A 27113-nucleotide genomic window follows, 5' to 3' on the forward strand; every position below is an offset into this window, starting at 1 on the left:
GACTAAATAGCCCAATTTGGAATTATGCCCTGAAAGTTATAAAACTAGGTATACCCTGAGACCCAGCAATACTGTTTCCCAAGGAGAACAGGGGAAAAGGAAAAGGTTCTTCTATGTGCTCCCAGATATTCATAGTAGTTCTCTTTGTGGTGGCAAAGAACTAGAAATTGAGGGGATGTCCATCAATTGGGGAATACCTGGACAATTTGTGGTATATGCTTGTGATGTAATTTTTTTTTAAACTTGAAAAAATCTACATGAAGTAATGAAGAGTAAAATGACTAGAACCAAGAGAACATTATACACAGCTATAGAATGAATATTTGAAGAATAACTTGTGAATGTCCATCTCCAGAGAGTGAACTGAAAAATAGAAACATGAAATACACAATCTATACATATCTTTTTGTCAGGCAATACCTTCTGTGGTCCTGGGAGGGGAAAAAGAGAATGAGCTATCTGGGAATAAATTCTATTAAATAAACATATTTTTAAAAAGACTAACCTCTAAATCCCCTTCCATCTCTAACCTTTTGTGATAGCAGATATCACAACTACAGAGTAAAAAAATCAATGACATACTTTTCAAAATGAGTGTTTCAGCCTTGAATTGCTCAGGTTCTGAGTTACTTTAGCATCACAGAAAAATAATATCCAAGGATGTGCCAGTGACAAAGAACGAGATGAGAAAAATTTGAACTTGTTTTAATTCTTTAAAAAATAGTCCCTAGGCTTCCAGGTAAGCATGGCGGCCAGCTAAACATGGCTTACTCACTCTCCCTGACACACACTGACATACACCGATAAGGATCACCCCAAAAGACCTTAAGAATCTATATCAGAGGAGCGGAGGAGCTATAGAGCTGGGACCAGCAGTGAAGGTGTGTGGGATCAAGGCTTTACCAGCCTATAAGAGGGGGAAAGGGCTTCCACCCAATCACAAAGGCAAGTGGATTCAGCCTGCCCCACCCCCACCTATAGGGCCAGAGCTGGGGCCAGTGCATGCCAAGACAAATGAGCAAGGGGAGCCTCTGAAGTGAGGAGAGGGTACTTCTGCACCCTTGTGAGCTGACTAGGACAGCAGGGTGACCCCCCCCCAAGGCAGCTAGGCAGAAAGACTCAAGACTTGAGAGAGAGCAGACTTAAGGTGCCCAGAGCCAGCGTGCCTGTCAGAGCCAGGGAGTGAGATAGGAGTCCCTCTGGAATGAACAGGGAGCATTTTTGGGTCCTTGGGAATTAACCAGGTCTGCTGGGGACCCACCCCCAAAAGTAAGTAAACCTGAAAACCAGGTGGGCAAGAGAGAGCAGACACTGAGCGCCCCTTGGAGGAAGGCACTGAGAAAAGCTGCAAAGGACTGAGGAAAACCAAGAGACTGCTCATTAACTCCATACACACACACAAAAAACCCCTGCTCAGCAGACTCTGATTTCTGACTAAAGAGTGAACTGAAAACATCCAGAAAAAATGGATAACTGTGCACAGGAGCCTCAAAATCCCAGCAAGAAATCAAAAAAGAAGACTAGACTGTCACCCTCAAAACTTTTTATGGAGGAAAAACCCAGGCTACAGAGGAAATACTGGATGAAAGTCAAACAAAGGCAAAAAAAAATGAAAATTGTCCACAAGCCCTGGAAGAGTCTCATGGAGCTTATCATCAGAAATATGGAGGCCCTCTGGAAAGAGAAGTGGGAAATGGTTCAAAAAGAAAACCAACAAATTATATTAGAGAACTAAAAAATTACAGCTGAATGCCAAAAGATTAAAGCAGAAAACCAGGCCTTAAGGACCAGAATAGAGCAACTGGAAACCAATGATCTTGCAAAACAGCAAGAATTAATAAAGCAAAGTCAAAAAATTAATGAATTAGAAGAAAACATAAAATATCTCACTGACAAGGTGACAGACCAGGAAAACAGAGGAAGGAGAGACAATCTGAGAATCATTGGTCTACCTGAAAAAACAGAGATTAATAAAAACATCTATGCCATACTACAAGAAATCATCGAAGAGAATTGCCCTGATATTCTCAAACAAGGGGGGGGGGAATAGAAATAGAAAGGGTTCATAGAACACCCTCTATACTAAATCCCCAAAAGACCACCCCCAGGAATGAAATCGCCAAATTCAGGAGCTTCCAAGATAAGGAAAAGATCTTACAAGAAGCTAAAAAGAGGAACTTCATATACAGAGGAGCACCAATAAGAATTACACAAGACTTTGCAGCAAACACGCTAAGAGACCGCAAAACCTGGAACACAATATTCAGAAAGGCAAGAGAACTGGGTCTTCAACCAAGAATTAGCTACCCATCAAAACTGACTATATACTTCCAGGGGAACGTATGGGCATTCAACAAAATAGAAGATTTCCAAGTATTTGCAAAGAAAAGACCAGAACTCAGTGGAAAGTTTGACATACAAACGCAAACAACAAGAGAAACACGAAAAGGTAAATATAAAAGAAAGGGAAAAGGAGAAAAGTGTTTTTTTTTCTTTTATTCAAACTCTCTTCTATAAGGGCTACAATTAGATCAAATTATATATACTAACATATGGGGGAAATGTTATATGTAACATTCAAAAATTGTATGCAATAATAGAGTAACCAGAAGAATCACTCATAGGGAAAGATCGGGGCATTAAGATGATTCGGGGAGGGGGGACAAAAAGAAAGATAAAGGAAGGGGAATCAATGAGGGTACTAAGATATACTTGAAGAAATAGAAATAAATTAAATAGAATAATCTTTGTCACACAAAGATACACATGGGAAGGGGAGAAGAAGAACTCTCTTATAAGGAGAGGAAAAGAGTGCTAACTGGTATTACTTAAACCTTACTCTCAGTCAAATCAACTCCGAGAGGGAAGAGCATCTAGTTCCATTGGGATCTTGAATTCTATCTTATACAACAGGGCAAGAGAGAGGGGAAACTAAGGGGGGGGGGGCGGGAGGGAGGGAGTACAAAAAAGGAGGGAAGGAGAGGGGGGAGGGGAAGGGAACAAAAAGGGAGGGGCCAGAAAGGGAAGCCTAACAAAGGAGGGGAACAGGGGGACTGATTTAAAGTAAATCACTGGTTTAAAAGGTTATAGTAAAAGAAGGTCAAAATTAGGGGAGGATATCAAAACGCTGGGGAATTCACAAATGATAATCATAACATTAAATGTGAATGGGATGAACTCACCCAAAAAATGAAGATAACAAAATGTATTAGAATCCAAAACTCTACCATATGTTGTCTTCAAGAAACACACATGAGGAGGGTAGATACTCACAATGTCAGAATTAAAGGTTGGAGTAAGACCTATTGGGCCTCAACTGACAGTAAAAAGGCAGGAGTAGCAATCAAGATATCTGACAAAGCCAAAGCAAAAATAGACCTGATTAAAAGGAATAGGGAAGGTAAATACATCCTGATAAAAGGGAATATAGACAATGAGGAACTTTCACTAATCAACATGTATGCACCAAATGGTAGAGCACCCAAATTTCTAATGGAAAAACTACTAGAATTGAAGGAGGAAATAGATAATAAAACTATACTAGTAGGAGATCTGACCTAACCACTATCAAACTTAGATAAATAAAAAAATAAATAAATAAAAAAGAGGTAAAAGAGGTGAATGAAATCTTAGAAAATTTAGAGTTAATAGATATATGGAGAAAAATAAATAGGGACAAAAAGGAATACACCTTCTTTTCAACAACACATTGTACATTCACAAAGATTTGACCATACACTAGGTCATAAAAACATGGCATACAACTGCAGAAAAGCAGAATTAATTAATGCAACCTTTTCAGATCATAAGGTAATAAAAATAATGATCAGTAAGGGTACATGGAGAGCAAAATCAAAAATCAATTGGAAATTAAATAATATGATGCTCCAAAATCGGTAAGTTAGAGAACAAATCATAGAAACAATTAATAATTTCATTGAGGAAAATGACAATGGTGAGACATCCTTTCAAACCTTATGGGATACAGCCAAAGCAGCACTCAGAGGAAAATTCATATCCTTGAGTGCACATATTGACAAATTAGGGAGGGCAGAGATCAATGAATTGGAAATGCAAATCAAAAAACTTGAAAGCGAACAAATTAAAAAACCCCAGAAGAAAACCAAATTAGAAATCCTAAAAATTAAGAGAGAAATTCATAAAATTGAAAGTGATAGAACTATTGAACTAATAAATAAGACAAGAAGCTGGTACTTTGAAAAAACAAACAAAATAGACAAAGTACTGGTCAATCTAATTTAAAAAAGGAGAGAAGAAAGGCAAATTAGCAATATCTCAGATGAAAAGGGGGAATTTACCTCCAATGAAGAGGAAATTAAAGCAATCATTAAAAACTTCTTTGCCCGATTATATGGCAATAAATATGCCAATCTAGGTGATATGGATGAATACTTACAAAAATATAAATTGCCTAGACTAACAGAAGAAGAAATAGAATTCTTAAATAATCCCATATCAGAAAAAGAAATCCAACAGGCCATCAAAGAACTCCCTAAGAAAAAATCCCCAGGGCCAGATGGATTCACAAGTGAATTCTATCAAACATTCAAAGAACAGCTAATCCCAATACTATACAAACTATTTGACATAATAAGCAAAGAGGGAGTTCTACCAAATTCCTTTTAGGACACAAACATGGTACTGATTCCAAAGCCAGGCAGGTCAAAAACGGAGAAGGAAAATTATAGACCAATCTCCCTAATGAACATAGATGCAAAAATCTTAAACAGGATACTAGCGAAAAGCCTCCAGCAAGTGATCAGGAGGGTCATTCACTATGATTAAGTAGGATTTATACCAGGAATGCAGGGCTGGTTCAATATTAGGAAAACCATCCACATAATTGACCATATCAACAAGCAAACCAACAAAAACCACATGATTATCTCAATAGATGCAGAAAAAGCCTTTGATAAAATACAACACCCATTCCTATTAAAAACACTAGAAAGCATAGGAATAGAAGGTCTTTCCTAAAAATAATAAACAGTATATATCTAAAACCATCAGTCAACATCATCTGTAATGGGAATAAACTAGATGCATTCCCAATAAGATCAGGAGTGAAACAAGGATGCCCATTATCACCTCTGTTATTTAACATTGTACTAGAAACACTAGCAGTAGCAATTAGAGAAGAAAAAGAAATTGAAGGCATTAAAATAGGCAATGAGGAGATCAAGCTATCACTCTTTACAGATGATATGATGGTTTACTTAAAGAATCCTAGAGAATCAACCAAAAAGCTAGTCAAAATAATCAACTACTTTAGCAAAGTTGCAGGATACAAAATAAACCTACATAGGTCATCAGCATGTCTATATATTTCCAACACAGCTCAGCAGCAAGAATTAGAAAGAGAAATTCCATTCAAAATCACCTTAAACAAAATAAAATACTTAGGAATCTATCTCCCAAGACAAACACAGGAACTATATGAACACAACTACAAAACACTCTTCACACAACTAAAACTAGACTTGAGCAATTGGAAAAACATTAACTGCTCATGGGTAGGACGGGCCAATATAATAAAAATGACCATCCTACCCAAACTTATCTATCTATTTAGTGCCATACTCATTGAACTTCCAAACTTTTTTTTACTGAATTAGAAAAAACCATAACAAAGTTCATTTGGAAGAACAAAGGATCAAGGATATCCAGAGAAATAATGAAAAAAAAAATACAAAGGAAGGTGGCTTTGCAGATCCAGACTTCAAAATATACTATAAAGTAGTGGTCATCAAAACAATTTGGTACTGGCTAAGAGACAGAAAGGAGGACCAGTGGAATACACTTGGGGTAAGTGACCTCAGCAAGACAGTCTATGACAAACCCAAAGATCCCAGCTTTGGGGACAAAAATCCACTATTTGACAAAAACTGCTGGGAAAACTGGAAGACAGTGTGGGAGAGATTAAGTTTGGATCAACACCTCACACCTTACACCAAGATAAACTCAGAATGCGTGAATGACTTGAACATAAAGAAGGAAACTATAAGTAAACTAGGTGAACACAGAATAGTATACATGTCAGACCTGTGGGAAGGAAAAGACTTTAAAACCAAGCAAGACATAGAAAGAGTCACAAAATGTAAAATAAACAATTTTGATTACATCAAATTAAAAAGTTTTTGTACAAACAAAACCAATGTAACCAAAATTAGAAGGGAAGCAACAAATTGGGAAACAATCTTCGTAACAAAATCCTCTGACAAAGGTGTAATTACTCAAATATATAAAGAGCTAAATCAGTTGTACAAAAAAATCAAGCCATTCTCCAATCAATAAATGGGCAAGGGACATGAATATAGGCAGTTTTCAGCCAAAGAAACCAAAACTATTAATAAGCACATGAAAAAGAGCTCTAAATCTCTGATAATCAGAGAGATACAAATAAAAATAACTCTGAGGTATCACCTCACACCTAGCAAATTGGCTAACATGACAGCAAAGGAAAGTAATGAATGTTGGAGGAGATGTGGCAAAGTTGGGACATTAATTCATTGCTGGTAGAGTTGTGAATTAATCCAACCATTCTGGAGGGCAATTTGGAACTATGCCCAAAGGGTGCTAAAAGACTGTCTGCCCTTTGATTCACCCATAGCCCTGCTGGGATTGTACCCCAAAGAGATAATAAGGAAAAAGACTTGTTCAAGAATATTCATAGCTGCGCTCTCTGTGGTGGCCAAAAATTGGAAAATGAGGGGACACGCTTCAATTGGGGAATGGCTGAACAAATTGTGGTATATGTTGGTGATGGAATACTATTGTGCTTAAAGGAATAATAAAGTGGAGGAATTCCATGGAGACTGGAACAACCTCCAGGAAGTGATTCAAACCGAAAGGAGCAGAACCAGGAAAACATTGTACACAGAGACTGATACACTGTGGTTCAATCGAACGTAATGGACTTCTCCATTAGTGTCAATGCAATGTCCCTGAACAATCTCCATGGATCTTGGAGAAAAAACACTATCCACAAGCAGAGGACAAAGTGTGGGAGTAAAAACACCAAGGAAAAGCAACTGCTTGACTACAGGGGTGGAGGGGATATGACTGAGGAGAGACTAAATGAACACTCTAATGCAAATACCAACAACATGGAAATGGGTTAGAATCAAGGACACATGTGATACCCTTTGGAAACATGTGTCAGCTATGGGAGGGGTGGTGGGAGGGGGGGAGGAAAAGAAAATGATTTTTTCCAAATGAATAATGTTTGAAAATGACCAAATAAAATAATGTTTAAAAGGGAAAAAATAAAAAATAAAATAAAAAAAATAGTCTCTATTCAGCATTGTCTAGTCATTTACACTAATAAATTTTACTTACTTTTTTTGTTTGGGTTTGAAATATATGGATTATGCTATGTATAGACTTGTGACAGATAATATTCTTTTTTTCTGCATTTTTGTATTTAGCAATGAAAGGGCATTATAAGAAACCAGCAACTGAAGGGAATCATAATGTCCCTTTGTTTCAGACCATGAAAGATAGGGTATTTATTTAGGAAGTTACTCTAGTAGTATGGTATGTAGAACAGATTTGCATCATTATATTGACTTAATGAATGTAGATTAAGTTAAAAGATTGGGTTGACCATGCCTCAGTGTTTCAGGCTATCACTTTTACTGCTCTTCTGATTATAATTATGAAGTTATAGTTCATCAAATCTTGTTTCATCCTTTATGTGTCTTCTTTTGTTAAGTCCCTCTTGTTTGAGTTAATTTACATTTCCTACCTGTCTGAGGGATTAGGCTGAGGTAGAAGAAAGACAGAGAAACATAAAGTAGAAGAAAAAGTAATCTGGGGGGGGGAAAGATATGTTGTTACTTAGCTTCGTATTGAGCTTGGTTCCCATCAAGAGTGTCATTCAGGTCCAAGGAAGGATGTTTAATGAAAAATATCAGGGTGTCAATCCACATTAAGGTAGCCGTAAGGCTTACCAGTTGAAACTCATCTGTCAAATTCAACTAAATTACTAAGTGAAAAATGGAACTGCTTTAACTAACCTTGGTGTGATCAGTTCTTTGAAGAAAGAATGAATTTGCCTTAGTTTAGGGCTCAAAATTGTGTGTATCTTTTTTGCTATAGATGAATTATTTATCCTTCTCTTACTTAAGTTTATATCTTCTAGCCAGGCTTCTCCCTCCATCACCACTGTTTTTCAGACATTCTTTGGGTGGCTTTAATACAAGAAACCCTGACTGGGAAGATTGAGGGCAATGGATCTTTAAGTTTTCTTATCATTTTTTTTATATTCTTCATCTGTGGTTGAGAGAGATGTTTCTCTTTAGATTTTTTGGAATTTGTTTTGTGTTTGTGACCCTGTGAAAAAACTATTGAATTACATTCTTCAGTAGAGGATATGAAGTTCCTTCTTCTCAAACCAAAGTTTCCCCATTCAATGAAATAATAAGTAGATTGATTTTCTTGGTGATCAATATTGGGTTTAGGTAAAGGGTTGGCACCTTTTTAAAAGATGTAACAAGGTGTCAACCTCTGTTTTTGTGAGATGGAGGTTCAGCAAGTGCCTGTCAGGGACCAGTGTGTGTGTGAGGGGAGGCAAATAGCAGCAGGAATACCAGGAATTATTAACCTTGATCTACAGTGTGGACATCAGTATCTAGACTAGGCAGATAGATAATGCATTTACTAAATACTTACTATGTTCTAGGCATTGTACTTAGCACTGGGAATACAAACACACACACACACACACACACACACACACACAGTCCCTACTTTTGATGAACATACATTATAATGGGGAAGAGAAAAACACAAAAGAGAGCTAAAAAGATGGGATAGGTAGGTGGGAAAGTTCAGAATCAAGAACAGAACTGGGAAGAAAAAGTAGAGTGGATGACCTAGACATCTCTTTACATGGTGGCTCCAGGAAGGAATTCCTCAATTGGAGGAGGGGGCTTCAAGGGTAGAAACATTCCCAAGGTGAGGAGGCTATTGGTTGGAAATGGAAAAGTCCAGAGAATTAATGAGAAGAACCTGTTGAGAGAAGCTTATGTTTTTGTTTTTGTTTTGTTTCTTTAGTCCAAATGATTAATTAGAAAATTCCAAGATAAACCTCAGTATGTTGGTATGTTATCTTAGATCTTCATACCATGTAGAAGCACTTACACAACTGGAGAGGGAGGGTGTTTTTCTTTTATGTCCCATAGATTATATCCACCTCATCTCCTTTTCTAGCTCTTGGTTCTTATTAGGAATGTAACCAAAGAACAAGTTGAGCTGTGACTTGCTCTGAGACAGAGGACAGAGAATATCATGAAACAGATGTGAGGATGCAATTACGAAGTTTTATGTAAAAAATCATAAATGCACAGAATGCTGCCTAAAGGTTTTAATTGTGATGAATTAATTACCTTGCTTCTTTTGTACCTGTGAAAGAAAATCTTGACATATGACAGGAATCAGCAGAATAGAAATTTCTTTAGCTGATAGTTGAATGCGTTTTATGCTCCAAATATAAGTAGATATATTATGTAGTGTTCATGAATGTGCTTAATTTTATAACTTATGTTTTGATACTTATTACCCATAATCTATTTGGCCAGTTGGAATCTGTTGTTTAGAGCTTTATGAGGGTCCCCTGAGATCCCTGGGAGTCAGAAGGAGGTACCTATCAATACTAACAATACCTTTTTAAGAGAGGGAATGAACCCCAATCAATGTGTACACCATCCCCTTTGGACTCCCAAGTTACATATATGCCTCTGGTTGTATATTGTAATCTACAATGAGGAACAAATGACAATCATGTTTTATTCTGAACTTGAAACCTCATCTTCATTGGCTAGCAAGTGCTGGAAAGATCCATCACTGAATGTTCAAGCTGGAAGGACATCTTCTAGTCTCACTCCCTCATCTGGGGAGTATGATTTTGTCTTGATACTTCCTTACCACATATTTCATAATACATCAGCCTTTGCTCTTGCATTTGACCAAGCCACAGTTTACTGTTTTTTCCCATAGGTTTGGTGCAATGGATAGAGAGCTGGGTTTGGAGTCAGGAAGACCTGAGTTCAAATCTGGCCTCAGACACTACTTGTATGACTTGGAGAAAGTAATTTAGTTTTGTTTGCTTCAGTTTCCTCATTTGTAAAATGAGTTAAAGAAGGACATGGCCAACCACTCCATTATCTTTGCCAAGAAAACACTAAGAGGGGTCAAGAAGAGTTAGACATGACTGAAAAAGACTAACTAATAACCACAGGGGTATTTAGATACTATAAATTTCCCTTGTCATTTATACCTAACTCCATCTTAATGCTGGACAGAATAGTTGCCCATTCACCCTATTTCCTTTTTTCTTAGGGGATGGTACTTTCAATTTTATTCTCCTTCTTTTCCCCACCTACCCCATTTTTCAAATGTATTAGTCTCTCCCTATGACTCCTAAATTTGTTTCTAGGTGTCATTACATTTTTCTTATGAAAGTTCTTTGGGAGGTTGATATTTAAATAGCTCATGTTAGAATTCAATGCTGTACATGTGCATTTGTATCTGCAGTGTTCTTCCTAGTGCATCCATCTTCCACATGTCTACAGAATTGATATTCTGAAAGCCCTGGTCTGACCTTGCTTAGGAAGCTTCAGTGGCCTTCTGTTCCCTCTAGGATTAAACATAAACTCCTCTGTTGGGCATTTTTAAAGAGTTTCACAATCTGGCTCCTACCTGTCTTTCCAGACTGTGTTCACATTACTCGCCCTCATGTTTCAGCCAAACTGTCCTATTTGCTATTCTCTGCACACAATATTGCATCTCCTGCCTCTGATACTGGCCACAGGAGTTCCCCATGTGTGGAGTGTTTCTTCTCCTCACATCTGCCTCACAGAATCCCGAACTTCTTTCAAAGCACAACTCAGGGGGTGTCTTCCTTTAAAAGCTATTTCCTGATCTCCCTCCCCCCTGAGACCACTTTATATTTAATTCTCTACATACATGCTATTTTCCACTAGTTACAATAAAACTCTTTGACTCACTATAGCATGATCATGTTCCCTGTTGGGTAAACAAAGGGGATTTGATGACAGTGGAGGTGGGAAGATTACTGGATAGGATAAAGCAACTACAATTTTTGACTGAATGCAAACTCCTTGAGGACAGGGACTATTTTGTTTCTATTATAATGTCCCCAATGCCTGTTACCATTGCTGATCCACAGTAGGAATGTGATAACTGCTTGAGGCAGCTAGATGGTACAGTAAATAGAGAGGTGGCTGGAGCCAGGAAGACCTGATTCCAATCCAGTCTCAGACACTTACTAGCGGTGTGACCCTGGGTAAGTCACTTAACCCTGTTTGCCTCAGTTTCCTCATCTGTGAAATGAGCTAGAAAAGGAAATGGCAAACCAATCCAGTATCTTTGCCAAGAAAAAAACCCAAATGGACTCATCAAGAGCCAGACACAACTAAACAGCAACAATAAATGCATATTGAATTGGATTGAATTTTCTTAGCCACAAACCAGTCCTGGTAGCAGAACTGGTATTCTCTGGATCCATCTAATTTGTCTCTTGGCCTCAAGTCTTTCCATTGCAATCCATTTTCTAAACAGCTGTCAAAACAATTTTTCTAAAGTTTAGTTTTGACTATGTCACTCTCCTTTTTACTTTTTCAGTGACTTCTTATTCTCTCTTGGAGTCTTTGATTCTGAAAATTCTTTGATTTTGAAAGTTAGAAGGACCTCTGATCTATCTAGCAAGATCCATAAAAGAAATCCACATTATAATATATCTGACAAGTGATCATCCAGACTCTACCTGAAGACCTCCATTGTGGGACCCAATGTCTTTTGAGGGAGGTCATTCCTTTTTGTGGATAGCTACACTTGTTATGCAGTTGGTTGGTGCTGTGGATAAAGCAGGAAGTTGTCATTCAATAGTTTCAATCACATCCAATTCCTCTTGACCCCATATGGGATTTTCTTGGCAAAGATATTAGAGCAGTTTGCCATTTTCCTCTCATTTTACAGATGAGGAAACTGAGGTATACAAGGTTAAGTGATTTGCCCAGAGTCACACAGCTAGAGTCTGAGGTCAGATTTGAACTCAAGAAGATGAGTCTTCCTGACTCCAGGTCCAGCACTCTATCTATTTAACCTCCTACAGATTTAGGAATATTTGAGTGCAGATCTAGCCTCAGATACTGACTAGCTATGTGATACTGCTTCAGCAAGGTGCTCTCTCTATTTGCCTTATCCAATGGAGAAAGAAATGGCTAACTCCTCCAGTATCTTTGCCAAGAAAACCCCATACAGGGTCACAAAGACTCAGACACACCTGAACAACTGTTTGGAAGTTTTTTTCCTGACCTCAAGCCAAAAATGCCCTATTTGTACCTTTCACCTATTGCTTCTGGTTCTGCTCATTGGGGCCAAGCAGGACAAACCTAAACTCTCAGTGACATCACAGTCTTTCCAAGACTTTAGAAGACAGTTATCACATTCCTTCCCCAGATTGCTTTTCTCCAGGATAAACATAGCCAGTTCCCTTAACCAGTCTTCATATGTCATGAACTCAAGGCATTCACCATACTAGTTGCCCTTCTGTGGACAGTTTTCAATTTATTAATGTCTTTCTTAAGCCTCGATGCTCAGAAAAGGACACAATGTAGAGTAGGACAATCAGTTCTCTATTTCCCATTTCTGGAAGCTGTGGCCCTCCATGCAACTCAAGATCACATTGGTTTGGGGTTGGTTTGGGGGTTTTTTGACTGCCAAATGATGCTCCTTTCTCATATTGAACCTTCCTCAGATTTAGTCCTACAGAATGCTCAGATCGTTTTCAGAACAAATGTTGTCTCACCATGCTTCTACCATCTTGTATTTAGAAAGCTGATTTTTTTTTTTTGCAATTCAGTACAAGATTTTACTTTTATCCTAATTGAAAGTCATTGAATTAGATTTGGTCCAGTGTTCTAGCCTGTCAAAAATCTTATATCATCCAATATGTAACTGTTCCTCTAGGTTTGTGTAATTTGAAAATCTAATGAGCTTATTATCAAGCCTTAATCTAAGTCATTGATAAAAATGTTAATGCTAAGAATTTGGTTGAACATGGAAGATGGTAAAGTCACCCACTGTAGCCTGAGCCAGCACAAGGCATTCTAATTTTTGTCTTGCCACTGAACTTTGATCACTCTGGAAGAGAGAATGAGGCTGACTACTTTGTGCAACTCTGACTCACTTCATATTCAAGTCAAGATAGAACCCTGGGGTGTTATAGGTCCTCATTAAAAATGAGAGATGAGAGTGGCTCAGTGTATAGAGAGCCAGGTTCAGAGATGGGAGATCCTGGGTTCAAACCTGATCTTGGAAAAACACTTCCCAGCTGTGTGATCCACGGTAAATCACTTAACCACCATTGCCTAACCATTATTGCTCTTCTGCCCCCAGAAACAATACACAGTGTATATATAAAAATATATACACATCAATAAATTACATACATATAATATATATAACATATAGTGTTCCCCCTAAGAAATTACATTAAATTTATTTTGTATATATTTTGTTTATTTATATCTATACATGTTACTTCCTTCAACAGAATATAATAAAGTTTCTCTTGAGGGCAGAAGCTTTTTTTATATAATACATATTTTATATATTATATGTTATATCTATATTATATATATGTGTATGTATATGTATATGTATATATATAGTGTATTGGTTCTAAGACAGAAAGTAAGAGTTTAAAAAAACATTTTTTAAAATACTAAACGAGGTGAGTTTGGGGTTTTTTTTGGAGGTTAGTTTTCTTGATGAAGTCAGGTGGACCCTTTGTAATCACCACTTCCCTTTCTATACATTTGTCAACCATCTTTTTAACAATCTCTTCTAGAATTTTCCAAGGAATAAAGGCAAGTTCATTGGCATATAGGTTGGAGAAGAAATGTGTGGACAATAATATTCTGAAACTAAAAATGACATAAATTATTCAAATCTAATAATAGCTATGCTATAAATTAGACCTTGTACTAAATTTGAAGGCTAAAAAGTAAAAAAAAAAAAGATTTCTGCCCTCTTCCCTTTATCACATTCTGTTGAAGGAAGTAGTATGTCCAGATAGAAGCAAATAAAATATATACAAAATTAATTTAATGTAGCTTCTTAAGGGGAACACTATATAATGAAATTTTAATTGTTTTATATGGCTTATTATTAGTTATTATTAATTAATTATTAAATATTTTTGTTGTTATCTGAAAAAAGTCTCATACAGAAAATAGTGCTTAGAGTGAGCTTTAAAGGAGGTTAGAAATTCTAAGAGATGGAGAGCTGAGAAGATAGTTCCTGCAGTCATGGGAAACAGCCTTTGTAAAGGGATGGAGTTGGAGACAGAATTCTTTGACTGAGGGAAAGCAAGTAGGGTCATGGTGCCAAGTCAAGGCCATGGTGCCCAAGGTGGCAGACACTGTTCTTGTTCTCAGTTGCCAAGGCACTAGGAAGATGTAGAAATCCCCAAGTCTGAGCTCCAAGAGATCCCTTCTGAACAAAGATGGGGCAGGTTAGAAGCTGTTTTAATGCAGTGACCCTGAGACCTCACCAGTGGTTTTTATCAAAAGCGTGCTTCCTGTTCATATGTAGCCTCCTGGTGCTCTGCCCACTGGGTTTGGTTCTGTCAGAACATCTCAACATTTGGTGGGAAGCAATCAGACCCATTCTGGCTAGCAGAGTGTATATTCATTTGTTTCCATCATGTGAGGTGCAGTGAGACTTTATTTTGTTTATCCTTACATCTGAGCTAGAAGGAATAAATATAGCTGGAATATACAGTGTGTGAAGGGAAATAAAGCACCATAAACTTAGAAAGACAGGCCATCACCCAATGGTGAAGAGCTTTAAATGCCAAACAGATGAGTTTGTATTTGATCCTGGAGGCTGTGAAGTGACACGACTTGGACCTTTAAGTGCTTTAAGAGTATCATTTTGGCAATTGGCTGTTGGATGAAGTGAAGAAGGGAGAGAGTTGAGTCAAGGAGACTTAAATAGGAGGTTATTGTAATAAGCCAATGGGAAGAGATGAGGATTTGAAATCTAGGATGGTGGTCATGTGAGTGGACAAAAGAGAATGAATGGATGTCAAATAGATTATTTAGGAGAGCATGAGTGAATGGATAGAGGGCCAGCCCAGACTCAGGGAGATTTATCTTCTTGAGTTCAAAATGTACCTTAGACCTAGCTAAGTGACGCCTGGGCAAGTCACTTTTCCCTGTTTGCCTCAGTTTCTTCATCTGTAAAATGAGCTGGAGAAGGCAATACCAGACCACTCTAGTATTTTGACCAAGAAAACCCCAAAAGCAGTCACAAAGAGTTGGGCATGACTGGAAATTACTGAATAAAATATATTATAGAAGGAGATTTGACAAGGCTTGGACCCAGCTTGGAAATAGTGAGCTCTATTTTTGATATGTTAAGTTTGAGGTATCTTTGATACATTTAAGTTTGAATGTCTTTGGGACATTAATTGACCAACATCCAATTGAGAGAGGAGATGGAAGGACTCATAGATCTCATTGCTTCCTTTTGGAGTTTAGGGTTCATAGGTAAAGGATCTTGGCTCCTCCTCCTCCTCTCACCATTGCAGTTGAAAGCATGTTAGATTTCAGTTCCAATGAGTGAAATTTGATTTGTGAAATCTGCCCCATCTGAGGGGTTTAAGCCTCATTCCTCCTGCTGAGGAGAAAACCAGATTCTCTTCCTGCCTTGTTGAATTTGTCATGATTTCATCCTTCCATGAGAGACAGACCTCTGAAGACTGCTCTGCATTCTGGATGACACATGGATAAGCCTTTGTTTGCATTTCTCAAGCACATGTCCCTGCTTGCAGAAGAATCCTTCAGCATTTGGATTCTTGGTTTAGCAGAGGGAAGGATTACAACACATTTATCCGGTCTAGCAATCTGAATCTAGTTGTGGGAAAGAACAAAACCCAGGGTAAAGGAAAGGGCTATATAAAACCTGGGAGGCTGGCATAAGGAGAGCTTTGGTGAATTCTTTAAGCAAAGAATATCCCTGAATTTCACCCTTCCTTGCCTTGCCAGCATTACCCTGGAAATTTTAACCCTGGTGACATAGGCAGATATGACTTTCCCCCACTTGATCCTTCCTACTAAATCCTTCCTTTCTTCTTTCTTCCTTCCTTCCTTTCTTTCTTTCTCTCCCCCTCCTTCCTTCCCTCCCTTTCTCCCTCTCCCACCCTCCCTCTCCCTCTCCCCCTCACCCCCCTTTCTCTCTCTCCCCCCCTCCCTCATGTAGTGGATGCTACATAAATGCTTATTCTCTTCCTTCCCTCTTTTTCTTCCAAGTGAACAGAATTCAGTATAAGGTGAGTCTGTCTTAGATTATATCCAAGAGGCAGTGGTATGGTTTTATAGGAGGTAAATACAAGCTTAGTCAACATTTATTTAGGCGTTTATTACATGCCAGACATTTGCCAGGTACTGAGTTAAACACTGTGATTAAAATTTTTTATTTTGTTTTTTCTAATACATGTAAAAATTTTTAACATTCATTTTTTTTTGAAATTTTGAATTCTAAATTCTATCCTTCCCTCTTCTCCCCGCTCCCTGAAAATGCAAGTAATCTGATAAAGGCCATACATATGTAGTTAGGCAAAATATATTTTCATAATAGTCATGCTGAGAAAGAAAAGAAAAAGAAAGTTAAAAAAAGAGTATTCTTCAATCTTCATTGATATTCCATCAGTTCTTTCTCTGGAATTTTCTCTGGATGGTATTTTTTTTATCATACGTCCTTTAGAATTGTTTTGTCCTAATAAAACATGTAATATATATATATATATATATATAATTATTTATCATGTTTATCTGTAAATCCTTGCAGAAAGATCTATAAAGCACTTATATATATATGTATACATATATATAAGCATCATTTTTCTAAACTCTTACTTTTTAGTCTTAGAACTGATACTAAATATAGGTTCCAAGGCAGAAGAATGGTAAGGGCTAGACAATTAGAGTTGTGACTTGCCCAGAGTCACACAGTGAGAAAGCGTCTGAGGCCAGATTTGAACCTCCCAACTCCAGACCTGGTACTCTATCCATTAAGCAACTAGCAGCCCCTATATATAACATCATTAAGAAATGTTCAGTTAGCTGTTAGATTATACCAGGCAGGCAACAGGCATTCATTAAATGCTTACTATGTGCCATGTGTTGTGCTAGGCACCAGGTATATAAATGCAAGCAAAAAGACAGTGTCCTCAAGGAGCTTATGTTCAATAGAGAAAAGACAACACAAAAGGAGAACTGAAAAGTGGCATAGTGGGAGGGATAAAGAGGAAAGGGTTCCCATTCGGGAGAGGCAGAAGCAGAGGCAGGAGGGGGATGAAGGAGAACTGTGGCCTGACCCTTCCCCAAAGTGGAGACCTTGGAAGGTTCTCACCAAAGAGAAAAGAAGACCAGAAGGGCAAATGGATGTTTCAGTGTGAGATGACTTTTCTGGGACTAAATGAACTTGAGTTGGGAAAATAGAAGTAGATTTTTCTTCCTTCACCCTTAAATGTCTACTAGAGGAGTTTGAATTTTATTTGGTGATCACTGGGTAACATCTGAAGATTTTTGAGCAGAGGAAAGACATAACCCAGTGCATACATAAGAAAGACTATTTCACCATGACATGTTTTGGAGATGGAAGCAAGAGAATCACAGGGAAGAGGGCAGCTACGTGACTCAGTGGAAAGAACATTGGGCTTGGAGTCAGGAAAATCTTAGTTCAAATCCAGCTTCAGACACTAGCAGTATGACCCTAGTTATATCACTTAACTTCTCTTGTCTCAGTTTCCTTGTCTGTAAAATAAGAATAATCATAGCACCTACCTCCTAGAGTTATGAGGATTAAATGAGACAATAACTGTAAACTGCTTAACACAGTGCCTGGCATATTGTTAGCACTATATAAATGTTGGTAAAATTATTATTAAGAGGAAAGACCTGCCAGGAGAATAGTACAGTAAAGGCAATGTTTCTTGAAAATGAGTTTTAAAATAGTAAAATGGGCATGCCATTTAGGTTTTGTAACTTACCTCTTTGGATAATGATAGTATTTTTGGTTGTATTTTGGGTTTTGTCTTCATTTTGTTTTAAGCTCCTTCCTAATCCAGGTGTCTTTGAAATTCTAGATATGGTAGGCTTTGTAAAATGTTAATGGCACTAGAGAATTAGAAAGGTTATTGAGAAGTGACATGGCCTTTATTGCTTCTGCTTTCACTGGAAGAATAACCAAAAGAGAACAAACCTCGATTTCAACTCTATTTTTGCAACTCGCTGTGACAAGTTTGAGATTCTTTGTCCAATGAGAATAATAATTCTCTCTGTGTGTCTCACAGGAATGTTGTGAGAACATTCAAGATAATCATATGTGAAAGTATAGTGCTTTTAGTTTCTTAGAAAAAAATTATTATTAATATGCCTAAATCATCTCAGGCAGATAAAAATCTACTTTAGAAACCCCGCAGAGGGAATTTTTATAACCTTCTTTAAGAATCCATTCCATTAAAAAAATGTTTTCTTCATTTGTTTGGTGTAATTTTAGCATGCCTGAATTACAAAATTCTTTATTAAAACAAGGGTTTCCACGTGTTTAACTCATCAATCATATGGCTATAGTTTAATTTGTTTATATAATTAGAACTGAAAAGATATTTGCCCATCCTTGGGCTCCTGAATGTATCCCATTAGACCTGTTATCACTATATTCCACCTTAAAAAAAAGGTAGTGACTATAAAATGAGAGCATTGGACTAAATAATCTTTAAGATCCCTTTCGGCTTTAAATCCCTTGATTCCTCTGACTAATTTTTACTAGGTTCTGTTCATTTTAACAAGGGAAGCCAACATAAAAAGGGAGCTAAGAAGCAGATGGAGTGAGAGGGATAAAAGAGAAGGTACAAAGGCATCTATTTGGGATCATCATGGGAAGTCAGGAAGATTCATCTTCCTGAGTTCAAATCTGGTCTCAGACACTAGCTGTGTGACCCCTGGAAAGACACTTATCCCTGTTGCCTTAGTTTCCTCATCTGTGAAATGAACTAGAGAAGAAAATAGCAAATCAATCTAGTATCTTTGCCAAGAAAATGCCAAGTGGTATCAAAGAATCAGACATGACTGAAACCACCAAACAACAACAAAGTGTATTTGTCTAGTATAAGAGGGATTATTAGACTTGCTCTACTCAGCCCCAAAGGGCTTTTAGTGCTTTTGCATGGTGCTTTACACTCAGGATTTAGACATGGTATGGCTCTTGGAGATCATTTAGTACAACTTTATCCTTTCCACATTTGAGGAGACTGAGGCTTAGAAAGGTCAAATCATTTGCCCAAGATGACATAGGTAACAAGTGGCAGTCTTAAAGGTTAGAACTAAAGACATTTAACTCTCAAACCAGGCTCATTTCATTATACCTACTCATTACTCATTATCCCTACTATACGTCTGCTTTGCACATAGTAGGTGCTCAATAAGTTTTTTGCTTAAGTTTGATTTGACCATCACAAAACCTAAAATTGTATCAGAGTCTTGGAGAAACTTCACACTCACCAGCAATTTAAATAGACAATGCTTCAAATAACTGGAAGAATGACCCTTGAATTCCATTAGAATGTCAATGATATGAGTTCATTTTTCAGTTCAGTTCTGCTTTCTCATCATCATATTCCACTTCTATTTGCCCTGCCACAGACCAGGAAACAGGAGCCAGTTCAGTTTGCATTATGGAAATGAGAGATCCTAGTCTTAACACTTGGGGATTGAGTATATCTACAGAATATACTTTAAGTGTATTCTGTGTAGGTGGAAGAATGTGTTATGAGCCAGGACAAGGAGCTTGCCTTTTTTTGTGGGGGGAGCTGATGCCTCCAGGAAGGCAAACATAGCCAAATCCCAAGTTATCATTAGTTTTAATATCCTCTACTAGGAAATTTTTAACTCCCTCCCAGACTTTTCACCAAACTGGTTCTGCAAATATATCTAGAAGATGGATGGGCGTGATGGAATGTCAGCTTCTAGAAACACCTAGTAAAGCCCTCAGTTAATATGGGGGGGGGGGAAGCAGCTAATAAAGTAAAGTGGGGGTAGCATGAGCTACAGGAATGAAAGTTTTTGGAGGCATCTAGGTCATTCCATGGAGCAGCAAAAGCTCCAAGTATTGTGAACTATAAGAGAAACTTATAATCAACATGTGGATAAAGACAGCAGAGAAAGACAAGGTTTTGAATTTGGTGTCAGAAAGATTTTAAAACATTTAAAGACTTTTCTTTTGATTGGACCTGTGATTTCATTTATGAAAAGAGCTTCCATTAATTCTACCAATTCAGAGGGGCCCCGATTGTACAATTTATGATTTTAAAGAATTGTTTGGCACTTGTGGATAAATTCTATTAATAAATAATTTTATTAAAAAAAGAATTGTTTGGGACAGGTTAAATTACTTATCTAGAGTCATACAGCTAGTATGTGTCTGAGATAGAACTTGAATTTAGGTCTTGGGATGGCAGGATCAGAGATTTAGAGTTGAAAGGGACTTCAACCTTTTCATTTTACAAATAAGGAAATTGAGGCTCAGATAGATGAAATGACCTGCCCAAGGTCACACAGGTAGTAAATGGAGAGACAGGATTCAAACCCAGGTCCTCTGTCTTTAAATTCAACACTCTTTCCACTGAACCACCCTGACTGAGGCCAGCTCTCCACTAAACTATTCTATCTTTGTTAAAGGGAATAAATCGTTTGTGTAAGCATTTTTGGAAGTCTTAAGATTACTTGGGATATGTCATAATATATTCATATAGCATAATTGATAAATTTAGGAAACATATCCCCTCTGTCCCCATTACTCAAAAAATATATAGGAGGAAAGTTAGCTGTGGCAAAACTGAAAATTATTCAACTTACCTTTTTGCTCAGTCTTTACTCTCTGGGTTCTAAAATTGCTCAGGAGTAGGAATCAGGGTAAGGAATTATCACCCCTGGACCTGTCTCTCCTATTCTGGGATAAAGGCTCACCCAGGTATGAGAAAGATGAGTATATGAAGGAAAGCCCTAGAGCTCTCTTGAGGAAATTTGACTTGAGACACAGGAAGCAAGGCGTGCCTTAAAATGTTCTTCCCAAATCCCACACCCTGGGATTCATGCAGAAGGTGGTGTTGAAGGAAGATGGGAATCTTAAAAGGGAGAGGTATGGAGGAGAGAATATTTCAGGCATGTGGGATAGTCAGTGCTCATTTGGTGAGGGAGCAGAAATGATGGGAGGGAGGGGGTAGAGATCTGACACTTTTTCCTGATACCCTAATTTAATTTTATTATTTTGAGCTTTATTGATGTGTTTTGTTCTTATATTAAAATAATTGAGCAAAATAAGCAATATAGTAACCTCATCTGAATGTACTTGCAAAAACCACCTCTATTTTTAAATTTTTAAAAAATTAATAAAAATTGATTTCTTTCTCACTCTCATCCCCGATCCCACTTGGGGGGAAAAAGAAAAGAAAAACAAATTCCTTGTAACAGGTATGCATAGTCAAGCTAAGTAAATTTAAATAAATTGGCTGTTTACAGAAATATATATCTTTTATTCTGCAACCAAAAGCAGATTTCTCTTGTCAGGAAGTAGCACAGTATGTTTCATCATCTATCCTCTAGAATCCTATACAACCATAGTTCTTACAGCTTTCAGAATTGTTTGTCCTTACAGTGTTGTTTTCGTACAAATTCTTCTCCAGCTCTGCTTATTTCGTTCATCAGCATTTTTCAAAATTGTTGGTTTTTATGGTATAAATCATCTTTCTGGTTCTACTTACTCCTTTCTGCATCAGTTCATGTAAAAGGCTTTTCAAGTCTTTTTGGAATAATTTTATTCCTCATCTCTTATAGCACAGCATAATATTATTGGATCACATTCATATGCCACATCTTATTCAGCTATCCACAATTTATGGGCATCCCTTTACTTATTAATTTTTGTAACCACCAAAAGAGATGTTATAAATATTTATTGTGCATAGAGAATGTTTTCCTATTTCTTTGATCTTTTGGGGGTATTGGCCTAGTATGGCATAGCTGGATCAAAGGATATACATTGTTTAGTAACTTATGTGTCCTAAATTGCTTTCCAGAATAGTTACACCCTTTCATAGGTCCATCAACAGTACATCACAGTGTCTATTTTCCCACAGCTCCACCAATATTTATCAACTTTTTTGTTGCCTTTATCAATCTGATAAGTATAAGATAGAATCTCAGAATTGTTTTAGTTCATATTTCTCTTATTAGTAGTGATTTGGAACATCCCCCCCCCTCCCCCATGTTGCTATAGATTACCTGGGTTTCTTCCCTTGAGAATGGCTTGTTCATATCCTGAGAACACTCATCAACTGGGGAATGAATCTTAATCTTATAACTTTGAATCAGTTCCTTACATATCTTGGAAATTAGAAATGAGAGAAACTTGCTATAATGATTCCACCCACACACACAAGTTAATTGTGTCTCTTTCTACATTAACTTTATTGGATTTTTAAAAACTTTTTTATTTTCTGTAATCAAATTATCCATTTTATCTTTTGTGATTTTCCTTATTTTCCATCCACAGAACTGATAATTTTTCTACATTCTTAGTTTGCCGATGATAAATCTAAGTCATCTATCCTTTTGGAGCTTATGTTGGTATAAGTTATGAGACATTGGTCTAAATCTAATTTCTTCACTATTGCTGACCAACTTTTCCTGTATTTTGTAGTCAAATAGTGAGTACTTTCTTCCCAGCCACCTATCTATTTCTCTCCTGTATTCCTCACTCCTACCTTATTCCATTGATAGGTCTCTGGACACCCATCTTATCCTCTTCACATTGATGGCCCCATGTGAAGAGAAAAAACAGTAGAAGGGATTCCCTCATGGCCAGTCTTGGGGAGCGGAAGGCACTCGTCATGCTCCCTCTCACTCTGTGCCTATGGCATGGGTACCCATGTCCTCTTTCCACTTCTAAGATAAGGAAGTCAAGGCTGAGACCCTTGGGAGTTGTTGATAGAGCCCTACCTTTATGTCAATGTCCCCTCTTAGCCTCGCTGAGTATATGGCACCCCTGTTGGGATAGGGACTAAAAAGGTCTTCTCTGATCTTGGCTCACCCTCTCCTTCCTCTTCTGATAATCTTCCACAGAGGAAGTATAGGTCTGGGTCCAGGACAGGCTGCAGTAAAGGATGCCTGAGCCCAGATGAAGCCTGCCACTTGATGGTGGGGCAGCATCACATTTGCCAATGGCTACTTATCATGTCTGGCTCCACTCTCTCCTATCTCATCTTGGCATGGAGAGGAGATGTCTAGGATTTTGAACATAAATCACTTCTCAATAATAGTTCAATGTAGGTTGACATGATATAATAAGCAACTGAAAACCAAATTGTAAATAATATTTTGTTTTGGTCCTGAGTCTAATGTTGATTTTTCATTTAGGAGAAAAATTAGTTCTGGATCAGTCTAAATGGTTTTATTCCCATTTTTGCTAGCAATAATAACAGTAATGATAATAATAATTTTTGTTGTTCAGTAGTTTTCAATCATGTCCATCACCTCATTTGGGGTTTTCTTGACAAAGATACTGGAGTGCTTTGCCATTTCCTTTTCCATCTTATTGGACAGATGAAGAAACTGAGACCAAAAGGGTTAAGTGACTTGTCCAGGGCCACAAGGCTAGTAAGTGTCTGAGGCCATATTTGAATTCAGGAAGATGAGTCTTCCTGGGTCCAGGACCAGCAATCTATCCACTGAGCCACCTAACTGCCCCAATAATAATGCCCCAATAGCCACCATTTATAATAGCACTTTAAGGTTTGCAAAGAACCCTACACACATGATTTTATTTGATCTTTTACAACAATTTTGTGGAGGTAGGTGCTATGACTCCAGTTTTATACATGAAAAAACTGAGGCTGAGGGAAGTGAAATTGATTTGTTTAGGGTCACACAGCTAGTATCTTAGGAGCAATTTGAACCCATGTCCTCCTGATTCCCCCTTCATTGCTCTATCCATCATTATGGTCACATAAAACCCAATATGCTGCAATCTGAAACCACTGGCTTTTCAGTCTGATCTCCCATTCCTACCCATAGCACCACTGTCTTAGACATTCAGGTTTGAAATCTGAGCCATTTTTGACTCATCCTGCTCATATCCCTTTTATAGTTAGTCACTAATTCAGTCAGCTTTTATATTCATCTCTTTATCCCCCCTGCTACTATACTCATCCCTTTGACTAGGTGCCTGAAGCACCCTTTAAGCTGATCTCCCTGACACTAGACTTCCTTCCCTCATCTTCATCAAGGACACTACTTCCAGTCTAATCTTAATTATTATTTTCATTCCAGGATCATAGATAGAGAGCTAGAAGAGACATTGGATTTCATCCAGTCTAATCCTCCCATTTTTTAGAGGAGGAAACTGAGGTCCATGCAGAGGAAGTGACTACTTCTTCTCAAGGTCTCAAAGGGAAGAAGTAGTCAGGTCAGGATTTGAACATGGACTCCTTGGCTTCCAAAGCCCAGTGCTCTTCTCTTTGTATGACACTGCCTCACAGGGTTAACTCCCTTGTTCAGAAAGCTCCAGAGGCTTCCTATCTCCTACCACATCAAATGCAAACTCTTCTGTCTGCCTTAAAAGGCTCAGGTCCCATGACTCCAGGTTCATTACCCTTTGAACTGAGCCAAGCCTCCTTCCAATAATAGAAATTGGAATCCGGTTTAGACTAGGAATGAATGAAGGAGAGCATTTCATTTCTTATTTGTCTCACTGTGCTAAACTAGGGGAGGAAAGTAATTGCCTGATTCTAAAACCTTAAGAAGTTTGTCTTGAATTTCAGATAAGGATTGAGTTCAGCTACTCCTACCTAGCTCTATACTCCCCTTGGAAAATGGGCTGGATTAGGAGTAAGAAGACATGGTTTCAAGTCTTGCTCTTGCCACTTCTTACCTGTGAGAGAGAGCTCGGACAAGTCATACATATACTTCTCCAAGCCTCAGTTTCCTTATATGTAAAATGAAGAGGTTTGAACTAGATGACCGCTGGGATTGTCCAAGTTCTAGATATAGGATCCTATGACCTAGGGAATGTTAAGTGATAATGAATAATAATAAAGGAATTGTAAAGTTATTAGTTTTTAAAAATTTTAAAGAGTTCTAAGAAAGGAGTCTTGGTTTTTGTTGTGGTGGTCTTTTAAACCTGATTTGTGTCCCCAGGTAAGGGTTGAAGTTTAACCTAACAAAGAGGTCTAATAACAAAGGGATCATTCATGAAACATGAAAGCATGGAAAATGGGGAAAGTCAGATAACAAGTCAAGGTAGACCACACATGGGGCAGTGCTAGATCACTGCCTACTGAGGGAAAGCCCAAATCTTATCACCTCATTGAAATTTGAGCTGCATCATTGAATCATAGAAATGAAATTGGATTTGAGTGATGAAAGTAGAATGTAGTTTTCCTTTTTTCATTCTTGTTTGAATATGTAGAATTTAAGTGATTGATTCTGGTTCATGGAATGTGCTGCTTCCAAACGTGGTCAATGAGAGTGAAGAAAGCAAAGCCCAAAGAAGAATCTGATGTCTACAATAATTTAAAAACAGATGACACCAAGACCCAACAAAACTCAGATAACATGCAAAGGATAATGTTTGATACCCAGCTTATTAAGTCGTTTTATTCATCTATTTTTGTGGAGTTGCTTTTCACTTTTGTTTGCTATTTGCTGATGAACATGTCATAAAAAAAACTTCTAACATTTCAACTTAGAATCAACACTGTGTATTGGTACCAAGGCAGAATGGGGGTGGGGGTGTAGTGACTTGCCCAGGGTCATACAACTAGGAAGTGTTCAGTTTTAAACCTAGTAAACTCCAGTATTCTCAATCTTCTGAGCCACCTAGTCCCACCCCACCATCATTTGTTTAAAACAAAGTGCACTAACTTTTTAAAGCAATAAATGAAAATAAGTAAAAATCATAGGTGGTTTCACCCTGCCCCTTTCATTGCTAACTAGATGTTCTCCCATGTCCCTTCAGGTCTCAGTCTGTGATTCTATGACCAGAAGGGGGAAAGAAAAATCAATGTTAACTGGAATTTGCTTATCTTCCCTTCCTACCTATTTCCAATCTATCATGGTTCAGATTTTCCATCTAATTTAATGTATTCAAGATGTCTCCTGCCAAATTACCTCTTACTTCCTATGTTGTCTTTTCAGCAATTTTTATTCAGTGTCACACCTAAAAAAGGACGCACCTCCTTAACCCTTTCAACTCTTGAATCAAACACACCCTTAGTAGCAAGTGAGCTTTTCACATAAACACTCTCAGTTGTCTCTGGCTTTTAGTGAGAGCAACACAGCTGGAATGGGACCTGTTGTGTTGAACCGATAGTCTGGAAGGAAAAAGAATAGAGAAGCCTGTTGGATGAAATTAGATCGATTTTTTTTTTTTTGGCGGGGAATCGATTTGGAAAGGTGGAATGCCTGAATGACTGCATTTTACATTCCATAATCTCTTGGTGGGTCTATAGGAAACTCGAAAAGCTGCTTCATCATGGTAAGATACAAACCGAAGTTTTGTTTTGTAAATCTCTCTTTCAGCTGAGACTTGCTGCTTGGTTTATATATTATTCTTGTTATAATTACATCAATTAACTCAACAATGTTGCTACTGTCTGGATTTGGCAACGACTTGCACTTAAATTTTTTTAGGTGATTATAGGTAGAAAGGATTTCCTAAAATGTGATGTTGAATGTATGTATTGCTTTAGTTTTAAAGCAGAAGGGGGAAGTTTATATTTAAAGCATACCATCTACCGCACAGAATTTATCAGGCAGCTCTTCTTTAAGTCCTTCTTGATAAAGGAAGTGAGCAGTAGAATGGGACATTGGAGTTCCAAAAACGTGGATTTTGTTCTTTACTTTAATGATGTTCTACACTTCAGTCCAATGAAAATCTACCTTTTTTTTTTCTGATGTTCCCACCTGTTTTCCAAATTTCAAATTAAAACTGATGTCCAG

General features: G+C 37.6%; 1 protein-coding gene across 2 annotated transcripts in view; it reads left to right on the top strand.

The window, feature by feature from the left end:
* CRYBG1 (crystallin beta-gamma domain containing 1) overlaps positions 1-27113 on the top strand; it is a 245273-nt gene that overhangs the window by 144403 nt on the left and 73757 nt on the right. Inside the window, exon 1 of one of the 2 annotated variants that reach the window (XM_001378406.5) lies at positions 26389-26649. The exons of the other annotated variant lie outside the window; for it this stretch is intronic. Within the exon in view, the coding sequence (XP_001378443.4) occupies positions 26647-26649 (3 nt within the window). The 5' untranslated portion in view covers positions 26389-26646. Of the gene's footprint in view, positions 1-26388; positions 26650-27113 lie in introns of those variants that run through there. 2 annotated transcript variants of the gene reach the window in all.

Source organism: Monodelphis domestica, chromosome 2 (assembly GCF_027887165.1).
Source record: "Monodelphis domestica isolate mMonDom1 chromosome 2, mMonDom1.pri, whole genome shotgun sequence".
Lineage (NCBI taxonomy): Eukaryota > Metazoa > Chordata > Mammalia > Didelphimorphia > Didelphidae > Monodelphis > Monodelphis domestica.